Source organism: Balaenoptera musculus, chromosome 1, assembly GCF_009873245.2.
Source record: "Balaenoptera musculus isolate JJ_BM4_2016_0621 chromosome 1, mBalMus1.pri.v3, whole genome shotgun sequence".
Taxonomy (NCBI): Eukaryota; Metazoa; Chordata; class Mammalia; order Artiodactyla; family Balaenopteridae; genus Balaenoptera; species Balaenoptera musculus.
Genome location: NC_045785.1, coordinates 29674085 through 29692234, shown reverse-complemented (window position 1 = coordinate 29692234; position 18150 = coordinate 29674085). Strand labels below are relative to the sequence as shown.

General features: G+C 52.6%; 1 protein-coding gene across 1 annotated transcript in view; it reads left to right on the top strand.

Moving 5' to 3' along the window:
- Positions 1–18150, top strand: part of GRIK3 (glutamate ionotropic receptor kainate type subunit 3) — a 104444-nt gene that overhangs the window by 23294 nt on the left and 63000 nt on the right. Inside the window, exons 4-5 of the mRNA XM_036853278.1 lie at positions 6907–7088; positions 9472–9525. Coding sequence (XP_036709173.1) covers positions 6907–7088; positions 9472–9525 — 236 coding nt within the window. The remainder of the gene's footprint in view (positions 1–6906; positions 7089–9471; positions 9526–18150) is intronic.

Here is an 18150-nt window from a genome sequence, read left to right as displayed (position 1 = left end):
CTGGGCCAAGGGCAGGAGATGAGGGCGGCAGAGCCCCAGGATCGGGCTCTTTGCTGCTCGCTCAACTCAGCTGCCCCTGGGGAGAAAGTCCACACTTACACCCAAGCCTCATCTAGTCACACTGATGCTCGCCCTGCACTCACCCGCGGCCCGGTACACGCCAGCCACACTCACCCAGCCCAGCCCACTTCACACCTGCCCTACACTCCCGCCTCCACCCCAGCAGCATGCTCCAATCTGCACTCACGCCTGCACGGCCACGCCCACACCTACCTGCACCCTCCATTCACACATTCTCCTCTGCAGCAAACGCATCCAACTCCACGCTGGCTACGAGCTCAGACTCTGGACTCAGACCAAACAGTACGTGGTGCGCGCAGGCTCTGCGCTTACTAACTGGGCAGCACGGAGCTGTTCCCTCTCCTCCTCTTTCTTTCCAAAGACTCAAGTCCCAAGACATTTCTTAGCCCTGCCTCTTAAGAGAGTGACCTTGGCAAGTCACTTAACCCGTCTGGCCCTGCTCTTCCCACATGACAAGTCAAGAGCTACAGCGGCCCGCTTGGAGAGAGCCCTCCAGCGCTCAGCTGCCTGTGATTCAGTGTCAGCTCTTGATTACCTCCTAATGGGGAGTCGGGACAGTGGGGAGAGAATCCCTCAGAAAAGACGATCAGAGATTTAGTTAACTCAGGATTCGACAAGCATGTCTTGAGTTCCTGCTACACCCAAAGCACCGGACAGTAGATACTGGACGGCAGAGACCCCGAGCCCTGCTCAGTGCCCCCAGTTATTGAGAGTCACTCCTGCCCAGCTCCAAGTCATGGCGGTGCTGCTGCAGCCCTGTAGTTTTGCCTGTCTTAACATACCACTGTGAATGATTGTCTATATTTGAGCCTGTTTCTGCTTCCAGACCATGGGTCTTTGGTACCTCTGGGGTTTAGCACAACACCTGGTACAATGCAGACGTTTAAATGTTTGGTTGAATCGAATTGAATTGAACTGAAAATAAAATGGAAATAAACTATAATTCAATATGGCAGGAAAGGGTGCGTTGGGCACTGGTAAGGAAGAAGAAATAAAGATGTGGCTATTCCATCTTCTTTAGAGAAGTTAGTCATATTGAAGTGGGGTGAGTGCACGCCCAGAGCTCACTGGTCTTTCTAGGCCATCAGAGCTAAGAACCAAGTGACGTGTACATACAGTCAGAGCTAGAGGCGCCTGGGGAGAGGAAGCTCCACGGCCTTGGCTAGTCTGGGCTGATCTGCCAGAGGAGGAGAGACATGAGCCTGGCCTTGAGGATGGATGGACAAGGAGAGGAGTCACGAAGGCATTACAGGAGGGGGAACAGTGCGAGCAAGATGAGGAGGTGCGACTGTGCCTGGCGGTCTCCTCAAGAGGACAGCCTGGCAGGGAAAAGGATCCCAGTATGGAGGGTAGGAGGAAAAGGTCAGATAAACAGCATGTATAAGGCTGTGGGCAAGGTCTGTGCTGTCTAGCTTCAGAGTTCAGACTTTACCTTGTAAGCAGCCAGGGACCACTGAGTGTTGGTTGAGCAAAGAAACAGAATAATAAAAGCAGAGTTTTAGAAGGTGGCACTGACAGCGATGTACAGAGAGGTGGAGGGAGAACCTGGAGCAGGAAGACTGAGGCAGAGGGGGCCATGTTGGTCCAGGCAGGAGCAAAGGGGCTGCTTGGAAGAGAACTTGGGGCCAGAATGGAAGAAAAGAATCGGATGTGAGCAGGTAATATTGAAAATTTGTAGGAGTGTCACGGGCACAGAGTAGTCAGAACAGACACTGGCATAAACCACGGCCCAGCAGTACTGGTGCCTCCAGGCTGGATGGGGGCAGCAGGAGAGGCTTTGCAGAGGAAAAGATGCTGTGGCATGAAGGTGGATGCCAGTGAGACTGGTCAGAGCGGATGCTGAGGCTTGGAGCCTCCTCTCCCCAAGGATGTCTAGCTCTGACTGTATGTACACATCACTTGATTCTTAGCTCTGATGACCAGTGACCTCTGGGTGGGGACTCACTCCCCTATTAACTTCTCAAAAGAAGATGAAATAACATCTTCATTTCTTCACCCTTTCCAGTGCCCAACACACTCTTTCCTGTAGTATTTAATTATAGTTTGATTCAACTTGATATTCAATTCAATTCAATTCAACAAATATTTTAAAACTTAGGGGAGTCAGTGATAGAGCTGGTTTGGTCAAAAAGAACTTAGTACTAGGGATTCAGGGTTGGATTCAGTCAAACAATTATATAACTTTGATGAAGAATAGTGAGTAGTAAGAAGTATGCTCCCAGAATCAGGATATTTCAAGGGGACAGGACAGCTTGTGGGTCATCAAACCCATGGAATGGGAAGCACTTTATAGCCGACTTTGGCTATGTTTGCTTTGGGGGTTGTTTCCATTAGGATGTTTTGTCTGTGAGTAACAGACAACCCAACTCAGATTGACTGGAGCAGTAGCCGCTTAGTTATCTCACTGACAAGAAGTCTGGAGATGGGCCTTTCCAGGGCTGGTTTAGCAGTTCAGCAGAGTCAAGGTGCTGGGTAGTATCACTGCAGTTCTCTTGACTTTCCCCCTCATAGTCACAATAAAGTTGCTGCAGCTCCAAGCATCACATCCTCACATGATGATACCCCAGGAAGTGGTAAGGAAAGAGGTAGAAGCCAAAGGGATTGTTCTTAATGTGATTCGTGCCTCTTATCAGGGAGGAAAATCTGTCTCGTAACCTTCCAACAGACCACACTATACAGCTCACTGAGTCTGCGCCTACCACCCTAAACACATTCAGATAGGAATGGGACTGCCACTGATGGGCTTTCACCCATCCCGAGTCACGTCTTGGGGCTGGCATGTTGCCACCCAAACAAAATCATGGTTCTCTTAGTATGCTTGAAAAGGGTACATCAGTTATCTATCTCTATAATAATTCTGTGTAACAAATCACCCCAAAACTTAGTGACTTAAAATAATGAGCATTTATTTAGCTCACAAGCCTGTGGGGTCAGTGACTGACTGAGATTGGCCAGGCAGTTGTTCTGGTCTCAGCTGGATCACTTACCTGCTCGGGGGTCGGCTGACGGCTGGCTGATCTAGACTGGCCTTGGCTGAGATGGTGGGGTAGCTGGGCTCTCAATCCTCCAGCAGGCTAGCCCAGGCATGTTGTCATGACGATGGCAGAGGTGAAAAGAACAAACCCAGTGTGCAATTCCATTTCAAGTGTTTGCTTATGTCATGCCTGCTAATACACCATTGGCCAAAACAGTTCACGTGGTTGAGCCCAATGTCGTGGGTAGAGCAAGTCACCTGCCCCCGCAGCTGGAGGGCACTGCAAAATTACATGGCAAAGGATGGGGATGTAGAGAGGGGTGAAGAATTGGGGTCATCACTGGAATGCACTGCAGGGAGAACTGTTTTAAAATGTACCTGGGATCTAAAGGGTAGATACGACCAAGTGATGATATGAAAAGGCCAATGGCATAGAAAGAAGAGTTGTTACTTACAGTTCCCTAGAAGAAGGGGGCACACCATGGCACCCAGGGCCACATGGAGGGTTGGTCAGGAGGCAGGAGCAAGGGGAAATCACGGGCAAGAGCCTTTATTAATTACATATCACTATAGGTGGAATTTGTTAGGTGCAGACATCCCATATGGGGCAGGAAGCAAAACACAGATTGTAGGGCTTGTAGTTGGAGAGTTTATAATACGATTTTTGTGTGCCCAGGAAAACCCAGTGATAATAAGGATACAAACAACTTTGGTCATTAGTTTGGCCCATGATTTCAGGATGCCAATTCATCAGTTATAGAATACCAAGAGTGATTATTTCAGGGACCAGCAGTGTTTGCCCTATGAGCTTTGCCACATAGCCACCTTCCTAACCTAACCCGTGCACAAAGACAGATTTATATCAAGAGTGGAAGGGAGGGGCTCAGAAAATGCTGAGGTAACGAAAAAGGGCCCAGCCTAAGAGCCAAAAAGAATTGGTCTTGAATTTTGATCCCATTGCTGGCATGCTGCAAAATCTTGGGAGGCTCACTTAACCTCTTTGGGCCTCAGTTTCTTTATCTGTAACATTGGAACAAAAGCCCCTACTCTGTATGCCTTCTAGGACAGGGAGATGTTTAAATAGGGTAATGAATGCAGAAGTGCTTTGTAAGTGAAAAGCATGACTTCCACAACCATGATTCACTGCAGATATTTTGAGAGAGATTGATTAGGGAAGCAGCCAGGAAGGAGAACTCATCTCAGGCGAACAAAGAGCCTAGTCCTCTGCTGGGGTGGGCCAAGACGAGCCTCTGGTCTCCTTTGGGAATACACCGATGGGAAGGAGGTCTGACATTTGCTGCTGGAGAATGTGGGTCACTGTGTATTACACAGGGCAATGAACTTGGCTGACAAGAAAGCTCTGGTGGCCTCTGCTCTAGCATCCAGACTGTCCCTGTCCTCATGTCCTGGGTCCCCAAAGCCCATGTGCCTACTGATGCTGTGCCTGGGTCTGAAAACTGAGCGAGTGGGAGCAAAGCGTGCACTCAGGGCCTCGCAAGGTAACAGGTGTGAGCGGGCAGCATCATTCAGCCAAAGTAAGAACTTCTGGGATTAGTTGAGGAGGGAGGGTAAGGATGGGTGTGTGTGTGTGTTTGGGGGGAGCTTGTGACCCCTCCTTCCTCTGTAAGGTCACCTGATATCCTCTTCCTGCCCCCATCAAGTCTGGTATTAGAAAGCACTGGGACCCCTGTTTGGTCCAGACCACTCTAGGGCTCCAGAGCCCTCTCCCAGCCCACACACCTGGATCTGAGACCTCCCAGGGGGCTGGGGGTTCCTGATGCCCACAGCCATGGCAAAGCTTGTTTGGGAGCTCTCTGGGAGGCTTAGGTCCCAGAGAAATATCTCTGTCCTCCCCAGCAGAGTGGAGTGACGGATACCAGTCGGATTGCTTTCCGGATGTCCAGCCCTCAGGAGTGGGAATGAGAGGCTGGACAGACCCAGGTGTATGTACCAGAAATGGCTTTGGAAATCCAGACTTTTTGTTGGAAGGCTCAGGAAGTGGGTTGTCTGTGTGTGGGGACTCTGTCGGGATAGGGGGCACTGCAACAGCTGATTGCGAACTTTAGTCCATCGCAAACTAGCTTAAGCAAAAAAAAAAAAAAAAAAAAAAGGCGAGGGTGTGGGGGAGGATTTTGTTGGTTTCATTTACTGGAAAGTTCAGGAGTAATTTTAGCTTTAGAGGTGCAAATGAGTATCTTTAGGGCTTATTTTCTTTCTGTGTTTCCTAACTTCTGCCCTGTGGGAATCCTTTTCAGGTTCTAAGTGGTGACCCCAGACTCGCTTCCTCCCCATTTGGAGTTAAATGGAAAGAGGGTTGTCTCTTACCATTTGCTCTGGCACAATTCCTGGGAGTCATCTGATAGGACCAGCTGGTGTCACACATCCGTCTCTAAGCCCATACCTTTGCCTAGAGCAATGTGTGTGCTGATTGACCAGGCTGGGGCCAGATTCTGTGTCCCTGGAGTGGGGACAGATTCTGTGTCCCTGGAGTGGGGACTCTTGAGTCACATGGACTGAGCAGGGGGTAGGAGTTGTTCCCTAAAGGAAAACCAGAGTGCTGTTAGAGGGGAAATGGAGCATGGCTGAGTGGACGACGCAGCCAGGATGCAGACACCGAGCCCTGAGTATGGGCGGGGAGCCCAGCAGGTGGGAGGGGACGGCCTGCTTGGGACCCTGGGCCTGTGCTTCCTCCGCTCTTCCTGCAGTGGGTAGGGCGAGAGAGAATGGCAAGCAAACTTGCTTCCAGGCTAAGCAGAGAGGAGTCAGCAAGAATGGACCTTGTACTAAGGATGGAAATGGACTTAATTAGACCTAAGCGAGCCATTTGTCTCCAAGAAGTGACATTCAGTTTTCCCTGGAAGTCCCCAGATTAAGTGGTTTTGCAAAATGCCAAGGTGGAGGATATTTCAGCGTGGGGAGAAAAAAAGACAGTAGTCAATCCAGTTCTGGAAATTTGTGTTGAGCACAACCAAAGTGCCAGGCCCCGTGCTAGGGCATGTGGAGACCCAGTCCCTGATGTTGAGGGTCTGTGACAGGACCAGGAGAGTGAGATGAGGCCAGAGGAGGCTGGTGCTGAAGGACGACGAGGCCACTGAGTTTCGGGGGAGAGGGGCAGGATGGGAGTGGGGTGGGGAGACCTTGTCTGGGCAGAGCAATAGAGGTAGTCGTCATGGAGGAGGCGGTTGCACTAAGCCCGGAAGAATGGTTAAGGTGTACGGGGGCAGCCTGCCCTTGGGGGTGGAGGCCGGGCACAAATACCACCCGGCCTTACCTGGTCCAACCGTTGGTACAGCTGAGCCTGGAGCCGCCACTTGGGCCGCATCCTGGAAGCAGGCTGCTGGGACTGTTTAGGAAGATTATGTCCCATGCTTCACAGTGTTGCAGGGGGCAGGGGGCAGGGGGAGGAGGAGTGGGGGGCCTCTGGTTCAGGCTCCATAAGTCTCTACACCGACTGAGTTAGAGAGGGGCAGGTGGGTGGACTCAGTGGGGATTCGCTACCTGTCCGTGCCTGCTTTTGAATGTACAGGTCTGTACACACCTTTACCTACCTGTGTACACATGTGTTTATCAACCCAAGTGTATGTCCTGTCTGTGCATGATAAGCATGTGTTTGTATGTGCACACATGCCTGTGGGCATGTGCCAGCGTGCACAGCTGGGTGCACGTGTCTGTGCCCCAGTGTGCTAGTGCCTGTGTCTGCACATGCGTGGCTGAGTCCATGAACTTATCTCCGTGGGCCTCATGTCAGTGTCCATGTGTGTCTGTAGACCTGTGGCCACACGAGTCTGTGGATACCTGCAGCTAGGTATACGTGGGCTCACATGTGTCTCTTGTGCCCCGGGACCTCTCAGGGCTCATCCGACTGCAGGAGCTCATCATGGCCCCATCAAGGTACAACATCCGCCTGAAGATCCGCCAGCTCCCCCTTGACTCTGATGACTCGCGCCCGCTGCTCAAGGAGATGAAGCGAGGCCGGGAATTTCGCATTATCTTCGACTGCAGCCACACCATGGCCGCCCAGATCCTCAAGCAGGTGCGTGAGCCCTGGCCAGCGGGAGGGATGGTTGGGATCTACCTGCCACTTCTCCCACTCTCCCCCGCATTTCCCAGACACAGGCATGATGTCAGCCAGATCCAGGTTCGACCTCTAGTCTGCCTCTTTCCGGCTGTATGACCTTGGGTGGTCACTTTGCCTCTGTGAGCCTCAGTTTCACCAGCAGCAAATTGGACATAGTGGTCTCGACACGCTGAGTTGGTGTGAGGATGGGATGAGACGATAGATGAGCTGCCCCAGCCAGGCCTGGCGCATGGAGGGTGCTGAGTAAATGCTGGTTTCCACGCCACCTCGGGGCAGGCTGGAGGCGCGGGCTGCGGAGAGGGAATAGAACACTGCGGGAAGCACGGAGAGGCCTGGGGGTCTCGGGAACAGCCCCCAGAGTTCCTCTTCCAGCTACTGATTCCCTGCAGCCCGTGGCACTCGGTGTCACTCTCCTACCACTGGGAGGTTTATCGAGGCTCTGTGCAACGTCTGCTCAGCTCTGCAGCAACGGAGGGGGAGGAGAATGGCTCTCGGTCCTTGGCCGCGCCTCCGTTCCCGACACAGCCCAGGGTGGCGTGCTGGGAACCAGGGCGAGCTCTGCCAGCCCCCGAAGAAACAAACAGCGAAATCGCTCACAGCCGCCCTCCGAGGGTGCCACGGCTGAAAACAAAACCACTCTGATTCGAACCAGTGCTTTGTGTAAAAGGCAATTATGTGGTCCCAGAAAGCGAACCTGGTGATTGGAGGAGGCATTCTGCGGAGCCTTGACACATGACCCCGGGAGATGCTGGTGGCAGGGAAGGGTCACAGGGATGCAGGGGGAGAGGCATTGAGCTGGCCATGAATGTGTCCAAGGCCTGCCCCGCACACCCTGCAAGGGGTGCCCCAGCTGAACGGCAGCCTCTGTCTTCCCCCAGAGGAAGTCCCACCCCAGGAACCTTCACACGGGGGCTAAAAACTCATTTGAGAGCTTGAATCCTGCTTCTGCCCATGGGTGCTATATACCCCAGAGCAAGTGGCCCCGGAGTCATCCCCTGCTCCGTAGATGGAGTGAATGATCCCTCCCTCCCCTGGTTCTGGAGGATTCAGTGAGATGAGGCGAGGAAAGAGTTTATCCCAGTGCCCAGGGCACCGTCAGCATGGATGCGGCACAGCTTTACACTCAGCGTGGAAGAAGTACATGCTCCCCAGAAATCCCTTAACCCTCAGTGTCCCGGCCAGCGGCGCCCAGTGCCTCCCTCCTCTTCCAGGCATGTGCAACTGAGTAATAAAGACAGTCCCAGCCTGGGTTCGCTGAGCAGTTACTCGGTGCCGGGTACACACACTGCCCCTCATTTACCGCCACCCTGGGAAGTGGGGGCGATTATCGTGCTCGGTTTCAGATGGGGAGATTGAGGCTCCGGGGGAAAGTAATGGGCCAGAGGTCATCCAGCCCGAAAGTCCGAATTCACTCCCCAGTTTGCTGACATGAAAACTTCTAGAATTGAAAATGAAGATTCTGTGCTCAGCCTGACACTGAACTAAACCAAGGTGAGCACATCTGCGTACTGAGGACTTCTTGAGCCTTTCACCTGCGAATGCGGGTTGTGAACCTCCAAGACCGGGAGGGAACGTAAGGCATTTTCCAAGTGTACTTGACCCAGTGACATTTCCTCCTGGAGCACTTTGTGGGCCCTCATTCTGAAGAACTCTGTAGAAAATGCATTATGGTCATTAGTATTATAGATTATAGGCTTCTAATAAAATACAATAGATTTCATGATGGTATAGAATAATAATTCACAGCAGCCATGTGGCCCGCTGTGTGGCCAGCCAGGACCCAAGAAGCAGGGATGTGTCAGCCCTTCCGGGGCAGGCTCAGACTGAGGACAGACCCTCCTCGTCGGGCCTGGCTGGGCTGGTGGGGGCCAGGCTCCCACAGACGTCTTTCTGGAGCCATGACAGTGAGTTCAGCTGAGGAGAGTCAGGGCACTTGAGGAGGCGATGTTGGGCGGATTCCATCAGCATTTCTCCAAGTGTGGCAGGCCCAGAGATGCTTACTAAAAAGGCAAACCTGGCCCTGCAGAATTAGGAATCTTTGGAGAGTGTGGCCTAAGATTCTGCATTTTAATGTGTCACCCGTGATTTTGCTGCACGCTCCAGTGTGAAATCCACTGCTGTCTGCCAGCCAGTCATTTTCCGTCGGGAGGTGGTCTCAGAGGATGTCCCACTCCAAGCGGCCAGCCGCTCCCAACCCACCGCCAGCCTGTGCTGCCCCGGGTCCTCTCCGCTGTCTCCCCCCTCCCTCCCCACCCCCCATCACCCCCTGCCAGGGTGGAGAGGGGGAGGGGCTTCTCGGGTGTTCCCTGCAGGGTGCTGACACTATGCTCTCCCGCAGGCCATGGCCATGGGCATGATGACCGAGTACTACCACTTCATCTTCACCACCCTGGTAATGTACCTCCGAGTCCTGGCACGGGTCGGGGTGGGGCTCCCTCAGAACAAGGTCAGCCGTGGGGAGACAGTTGCTGCAGCTAGAGGAGATTCAGGCTGGACTTGCTTCCTAAGGCTGTAGGTGTGGCCCCAGGCAGGGGCACAAATTTGTCTTTGTGGCCTGCCCACTTTGAGAAGTGACATCTTGTTGTGACTAAAGACAGGGACTCCAGAACCTGCCAGTGTGAACACAAGCCCCTCTGCTTGCTGGCTGTGAGACCTCGCAGAAATCATTTAACCTCCCTCAGTTTCTCCCTCTGCAAAATGGGCATGATCATGGCTCCTACCTCCTAGGATTGCTGTGAGAACTGAATGAGTTCATGAACTAAAGCGCTGAGAGCAGTGCCTGCTCTTGTGAAGGGCTGTTGTTATGATGATGACCCTTGGCCCCAGCCCACACGCCCTCACACAGGTCCCAGGCCTCAGGCCTCACGCAGCAACGGGAGTTGCCGCTTTGGATTCCTGTGGCATCCACGCTCAGGTCTGCCCACTCACTGTCAGCCGGGGCCAGCGCACCTGCGGGCTCCAGATGGGTTCTGTCCAAACCTTGAGAACATTTAGGGCCATTTAAACCCATTAGGATAATTAGTTGTGGTCTGAGATCAGCAGAATAAAGAGATCCCTGTGCCAAAGGGGCACCAATCCCCAGCCACCCTGCCTTGGAGCCAGATGCCCTGGATGTCACTGGGGTCCCGGGTGGACTCTTTTACCCAGCCCAGATCTGGGGCAAGTGACAACATCACTAAACGTCCTGTGGCTGAAACAAGCTCCTGAAATCTGCGTCAGACTTGCCACTGCAGTCTTGCAAGCCTCTAGCTGTGTTCCTTCGTTCATCCAGCACCCAGCTAACACTCCTTACCCAGCACCTGTATTCAACTGAGTATCTCAAGACGACTGGCACTGAGGCCTGCCCTCAAGGAGCTCCCATCCTGCCCAGTCTGCATCTCTATGTGTAACTCATTCGGCCAGCTTGTGCCATCACAAGCCATCACATCAGATGGCCACGGGGCACAGCAGAAGGAGACGCTGGGTGCCACAGAGCTGGTGGAAGGTGGGGAATTTCAGGCAGTCTTTACAGGAAAGAAGATGTTTGAACTGGACCTTGAAGGATCAGTAGGAGTACACCAAGGAGAGAGAGGAAGGGCATTCCACATAGAAGGAACAGCATAAGCAAAGGCCAGGAGGCAGGTTAGCTCTTCAAGGCTCACTCTGGTTGATTGCCAGAGCCAGCTGTGTTCATCTCTTCCTGGCTCCACGTTCAGTCAGTGACATCATGCAGGTAGCTTGAGATTGGCCAAGGTGGGAGTATTCACATCACAGAAGTTGGCAAATGCTACAAATAAGAGGTTCCTCCTCTCCATCCCCTGAGAGCTGGTTATTAAGCATTTCCCAGCATACAACTGCTTGTTACCCTCTCTCCACCCCCCACCCCGTGCCCATGGCAGAGCTCAGGGGCCACCCTGCCCACTCTTCTGATCCAGAGCCCAGACCTGGGGACCTGCCAGGAGCCTTGGTGGGAGAAAGGGATGCTGGAAGCTGGTGACTGAGACCAGGTACCTTCTGCCCTGGTCCCTTCTGGATTTCTATCCACCCAAGCTAGCTTCTCCCCTGGAAAAGTCACTGGAGGCTGGAGGATGAGGTCATCAGATCCCCAATATTCCACCTCCGTATGGAGCTAGGAGCAGGGCACAGGAGCAAGGCTGGGAAGGTGGGGTGGGGCACATTCCAGGCGCCCGAGGCTCTGTCTCCAGGCATGGCAGCCCTGGGCTCCTAGGGTGCTGAGTCCAACCTCTGGGCCCTTAGAGGTCCCCACCAGCCCTGTGCCAGCTCAGCACATTCTTCCCACACTTCCATCCTGCTGGCTCGCCTCCCTGAGTCCTCACTGCTTTGAGCTGCTGTAACAAAGCCCTGGAGTCCATGTAGGAATATACAAGCGAGGAGCAGGCAGACCTCCCGGGACGGCTGTGGTCCCCCTGTGCCCATCCCCCCTCCACATTACTTTCCAGCGCAGTGACAGGAGAGCAGGCCTCGGAGGCATAGATAAGGATGAGAGTCCCTTTAGCACCAGGGACTGTGCACATGGGCAGATTGCTTAGCTTCCCTGGGCCTCAGTTTCCTTGCCTCTAAAATGGGAATAATTTGTGATGCCTCTGGGCTTCAGATCCTTTATTTGGCCTCTTTTGGTTTCAAGGAGCAGAGCTCACTCAGGTAACCTCAAGTCACTAGAGACTCAAGAATGAACCACCAGGCCACAAGAGCAGATGTGGAGAGTGGTTCTGGATGCAGAGCAACCCTGGACATCCCGAGGATTATGGTTCCAACCCTCTGCCCTGAGACTCAGCCTGGCTCTTCCGTTTCCCTCTCTCTGCCCATTGCTCCCTCCCCCTGCTCTCGGCCTCAGCTCCTTCCTCGCCGCCTCTGTTCCCTGGCAACTTCAGCTCATCACAGCTGCCCTGGGATCATCACACCCCAACCGACCATCCATTCTGCCTCTGCTACTTCTCACCGCCTCTTTCTCTGAGTGTTACCCACCTGCCCCGGGTCAAATTTCGGACTGACCAAGCACGAGCCAGTGCTTCGCAACAGGGCACCATATAGGCATTTGAGGCTGGACATTTAATCCTTCCGGAACGTCCTGCCCACTCTAGAATGTCTAGCATCCCTGTCCCTGCTCACTGATTTCCAGGCTTGGTGACAAATAAATAAGTGCCATCCACACATTTTCAAATGTCCCCAGGTTAGAGGCTGAGTCATCAGCCAGATTGTAGCAGCCCCCCTTGGGGGGTGACCACTCCTTGGCTGGTCAGCCGAGGTCTGGCAGTGGGGGACAGAGTACAGTGGGCTCACAGAATCTAAGTCATGGCCACCAAGCAGAAGGGCTGGGGCCCTGGGAGATCCCTTCAGAAGCGGCAGGAACAAAATCCACAGATCTCATTCACCCACCCTGAGTACGGACCCCTCCTCCACTGTGTCCACACGGGGCCTGTGGTTAAGGCCTCTTTGTGCTTTGCTTCCGGTCCTAGCTCCAGACAGTCAATTAAAAGCATCTCTGCCTGGCTCATGCCCTCATTCCAAGGCCAGAGGGGGTGTCCCCTCAGGGAGCTGAGGCCCGACCTGACCTTCGAGACAAGACTCTGGAGAAGGCACCACCCCAGTGACGCCAGTGGCTCTCCACATTAATGCCAGTGCCAGCGTGGGGTCAGGGTTGGACTTCTTGGAAGGAGGGGCAGGACAGTATCCTTGCACCCTGGGGCAGTATCCTAGCCCAAGAGAGTGTCTGTTTTCCCTACTTTTTTATGGTTTTTTTTTTTTTGTTTTTTTTTTTGCCACACCGCGCAGCATGCGGGATCTCAGTTGCCAACCAGGGATCGAACCTGTACCCCTTGCAGGGGAAGCACAGAGTCTCAACCACTGAACCACCAGGGAAGTCCCTGTTTTCCTTACTTTTACATTTCCTTAATTCAGTCATTCATATACTCACTTATCCAGCAGGCATATACATATGCTCGCAAGGTCCCAGGTACCAAGCTAGGCACTTGGGTGAGAGGGGGTGTCTAGAGATGGATCCAACACAAAGCTCACCAGCTGGTAGGCTTCCTTTGTGCACATAAGGATCAAGGACGGTGCCCAGTTTACCACTATATCTCCAGTGCCCAAATAGCACCTGGAATACAGTAGGTGCTCATTAATGCCTGAATGAATGAATGAATATAATACAAAGTAGAAAGTAATCAGTGAAATTAACATCCTCATCATAGCAACAGTGACGTCCACCGACTCTGGTGCCAATCCGCCTGATTTAGAATCGAGATTCTTCCACTTCCTTGGGCAAGTTACTTCGCGTCCCTGTGCCTCATTCCCCATCTGTAAAATGGCCACAAGAACAGTACCATCTCATAGGACTGTTATGCTGAGCACTAAGCGAGTATGTTGACATCAGTAAAGCACTAAGGAAAGTGTTATTTAGTACTATGTAAGAGTTAAATTGATTAATTAAATACTTCCTGCTTATATATTTTATGTGCTCAGTATACCCCATCTCATCCAAAATTCTGAACAACTCTCCAAGAGAGGTATGACTTTCCCAGTTTTACAGAAAAGTAGAAACTGAGGCTCAAAGAGGTCACTCAGTCAAAAAGGAGAAGAGGAAGGATTTTGTCCAGCCGGGACCTATCCAGCTCCAAAGCCCTCTGCTGAAGCTTGTGCCGAGAGCCGCATGCAGTGTCGCCTGGCTTCCTCTGACTGGCTCCGGCTCGGATTCCACAGGCTGTGATGGTCCAGGCATCACGTGATTGACACTAACGTGGGGAACAAAGCCTCCACAAATCTCAGCGGCACCCACACTTCACAGGTTCCAAAGCCCTTTCTCCACATCTCTGATTTTCCTCTTCACAGGGCAGTTTGTGCTCCCCATTAATTGATGGGGAAACCTGGGACCAGAGAGGTTGAGTGAACTGCCTAGAGTCTCACAGCAGATCAGTGATAAAAGCCTTGGCTCCTGACTTCTGTTCCAGCACACTGCCCTTCCTCCCCATGCCTCTCTGAGGGTCAGGAAGAGCCGATCCTTCCAGAGAGGCACAGTCCCTGCAATACAAATAGTTCTGCAGTGGAATATGTGTGTGTGTTGGAGGGTTGGGCTGCAGCAGGTACCAGGGTATCTCCCAGCAGCTCCCCATATGCCAGGGCATCAGCTATGTCGCCTGGGTCCCCATGTCCTGCTTCCAGCTCCAGCTCCAAGCTCCTCCTTCCAGCCCCGTTGGCTTGGGAGTCTACCTCATGATTGTGCCACTTTGTGCCCATTGGTCAATCGTGGCTGTATGTGGGAGGGCAGTGGCATTTGGCATTTATCTCCTTCCCTTTAGGAAACCCACGTCACCAATTCTTCGTGTCTAAAAAATTCTCCAAACTTGCTTCTCCCATGCAGAAGACATTTTAATTACCCCAGCTGCCATTATCTGTTCCAGCCAGCTTTGAGCCATTCCCAGATAACCCCGCGTTAATCAGCCCCAGCTGAGCCCCTGGTACATGTCATGTGTAGGTAAAAGCCTGGAGGTGAAAAAAGAATTATAATAAATTAATAGATAAGCAATCACAATTAATGCCGCTTCCCAGCAATAACAGTTATATCATGGGAAAGATATTTTCATCTGTCATTCCTTAAGGCGATGTTTTCCGAGCTTCAGCTTCTACCGAGTCAGACCCATGGGGTGCTAATGAATTAGTCTATTATGTTATGCTGAATGTTTCTAAAAGGTCCCTCGTTGATACTGAATTCAATGTGTCAACATTTGGCATGGAGAACAGCAACTTTTTGCCAAGCAGCAAGGTTGTGCACAGTTCACTGTGTACAGCACATGGGGTCTCAGCCCAGGGCAGTTTGGACAAAAAATTGGAGCCGGACAAAGAGGCCTCTTTTCCAGCTCCGCATTATCACTGCCCTCATGTCACAGGGATGGTGGTACTCAGTGCCACAAGCCCTACAACACTTTGCAGCTGAGTGCAGGCTCAGGGTGACAGGGATGAAGGTGACTCCAGCAGTGACACCCCATCGTGCCCCCTCCCAGGCTGCGATTGGCCACAGCCACTGTGTGAGTGTCAGCCACCTCAGTGCTGCATCTGGAAACCGGAAGGGCTGATGACGCCAGCACCCGAGCCCCCACCGAAGCCAGAGATGCTGCCCTTCTCACTGAGTCCGGCTGGTCTTTAGTCCTCAGGGAAGTGAGCTGAGTCACGGAGGCTCTAGGCAGGCTCATGTTGGGCATCTTTCAGGCCTTAGGTATCAGGTCAACACTGAATTGGAGAAGAGGCTGAGCCCTGTGCAGAGGTAGAGGGAGGAGGGCGCCCCCTGGAGGCAGAGCTCAGCTTCTCTTCTGTGGCCCCAGCAGTTCAGCTCTGGCCCCAAACTTGCATTCACCACCCTACAAAGCAAAATCCCTCCAGCTCCCCAGACCCACCTCCTTCAAAGGCAGTTTAAGGACGCTCTCTTGTCCCTAAAGCAGTACCCTTGAAGGGCTCATCTTCCACCTCAGGCAATTTGCCAAACCGCTCCTAACTTGTAGCCCCATAGAAAGCTCCCCCCGAGAGGAGGTTGTAAAACACTAGCCTCTCCATTCCAGGCTCTTCCCAGTGCTGTTTAGGTACCCTAGAGAGCTACCCAGCTGGCTGACCCTTCTTTCCACTTTGGGTGATGGGAGCCCAGGGCCTCCTAGGGGAGACAGATGCAGACATGGACAGTTGTTATCAGTGGGGTGAAAGCAAAGAGGTCCCAAGATAAGAGCAGAAGTGCCCTTGACCCACCCTATTGTGTGTGGGTGTAGAGTAGTAGTCAGGGGAGGCTTCCCAGAAGAGGTGACAAGCTGAATGTCAGAGTGAGCCCACCCAAGGAGGATTGAGAAGACAGGCATTCCAGCCCAGGGATAGAGCACACACAAAGACACTGGCTTAGAGAAGCTGCATGATGGGGGCAGGGCCCAGCGAGGAATGGGGAAGGGGGACAAAAGCAGTTTGGTGTTCCTGGGGCAAAAAATGAGAGAGGGGTGGGAAGAAAAGTGAGGCCAGAGGGGTGGAGAGCCTTGCAAACTATACTAAGGAATGTGTGCTTTATTCTGAAAAGGCAAGAAGGAGCCATTGAAATATGCCAAGCAGGGGAGTGACACGGTTGGGTTTATTCTTCAGAAAGACCCCTCTGAATGCTGTGTGGTGGGTGACTGAGATATCCAGGGGTGGGAACCAAGGGCTGGTCATAGGACAGAGGGAGGGCTCGGGAGCTGGTGCCCTGGGTTTGACGCCATTGCTCCCCAGCTGTGTAACCTTGAGCAAAAGACCTAACCTCTCTGTGACTCAGTTCCTTCCTCTAAAATGGGTGATAATAACACCCTTCTTGTAAGGTGAAAATGTGAATTAAGCGAGTTAATACACCTAAGACACACAGAAACTGTTCTGAGGTTTATAGGTACTCAATAAATGTTAGCTCCTTGCGATTGTTTTTGTATTGCCAAGAGAGGTAAGTCAGGAGGATGCAACTCAGGTCTGCTCCTCTCTTCCAATAACCCAGTCGTGTCCCTGGGGGCTGAGTCCAATAGCTGTCACAAGCTGCTGCCAGAGAAGGCAGAATATGAATGTTTGTCAGCAGTTCCGTGGTGTCTACCATGCACCAGATACGTTCTAAGTACGTCTATTAACCTGTTTCTTCCTCATGACAACCCTATATGGCAGGTACTATTATCATGCCCGTTTTTCAGATGAGGCAACTGAGGAAAGGAGAGTAGATGGCCTGGCCTCATGGTCTGTGCTCATAACCATCACCTGGGGCTGCCCAGTGAGCTGTTCTCAGGAAGGAGCTGTGGGAAGAGAGGCCTCCTTCCAGTGTGTTTCTCCCCTCTCCCTCTGATTCAAGAGTTCTCCCCGTCTAAGCCCAGACCCCTCTCTGTGCGTTTCCCAGTTAGGAGTAATAGCTTAGATTAGCGGCTTCTCAAAACACAGATTGAGGCCCCACCCCACATTCTCTATGGCCCATACTTTCCAAAAAATGCTCCAAAAACAATTCTGGTGCATACCTTGTGCTTGACAACTACTGGGGACATAAAGCACGGGGATTTTTAAATAGGACCGACACGGTGTACTAGTAAATGTGTACAGCCAGCTGTCCAAAAAGGGGGAAAACCCAGATATGTAGTGCTTGCCAGTTTTCATGGTGTAAATACTCCCACCAGGGCCAATATCAAGCTACCAATGAACGTCACTAAGCGCAGAGTCAAGAAGAAGTGTTGACATTTAGCTCTTACAAGCCACTTCAAGCCAGCTCCAACACACCACTGAGATGGACCTGGCTACAGTTTCTGCGCTGCCTTCATGAGCTCTATGACCTTAGGCAAGTCACCTCACCCCTCTGGCCCTGTTTCCTCCTCTCTAAAAAGGGAATACTATTAAATACCTACTTTAGAGGGGATTGTGAAGATCAGATGATACACTCCACGCGTGGGGCTGAGCACACAGCCCACCCTCCACTCCCCACTGAGACTGGGGCCGCAGAGACACCCTCTGGTCAATTCCATGGAGACCTCCTCCATCTACTCCCGCCCAGCCCCTCCCCCATCCCAAATCCCGGCTTTGAATCAGGGCCCTATTTGTTTGGGCAAAGCTGAGACTAGACTTTCTTGCTTGGGCTCAAATCTGCTCCCAGCCTCTCCCCTAATCCCTAAACCCTTAAAGAGGAAACCAGCACAGTGTATTCCAGACGGCGGCCAGTTGGAGGTACAGGAGGAACAGGAGGATTTCAGCACGAATTAGGAACATCTCAGAGACCAGAGGAAGACAGCACGGTGTGAAGGAGCTGCTCTGTGGGCTCCAGGTTTTATCCCTCATTATCTTTCCATGAGCCATCATTGATTTAACTGAAGCTGGGTCTGTGATGGGGCCAGATGTTAGTCCTGACGGCTGCAGCCATGGAGAGGCAAGTACACCGTCCCCGGCCACTCTGTCCCAGCATGGGAGGGAGTGACTGAGTTGAGGGACCCGGGAAAGAGGACGGGCATGGGGGGGCCAGAATGGAAGGCAGCTGGATGAGAGGAGAGTGTGGAAAAGA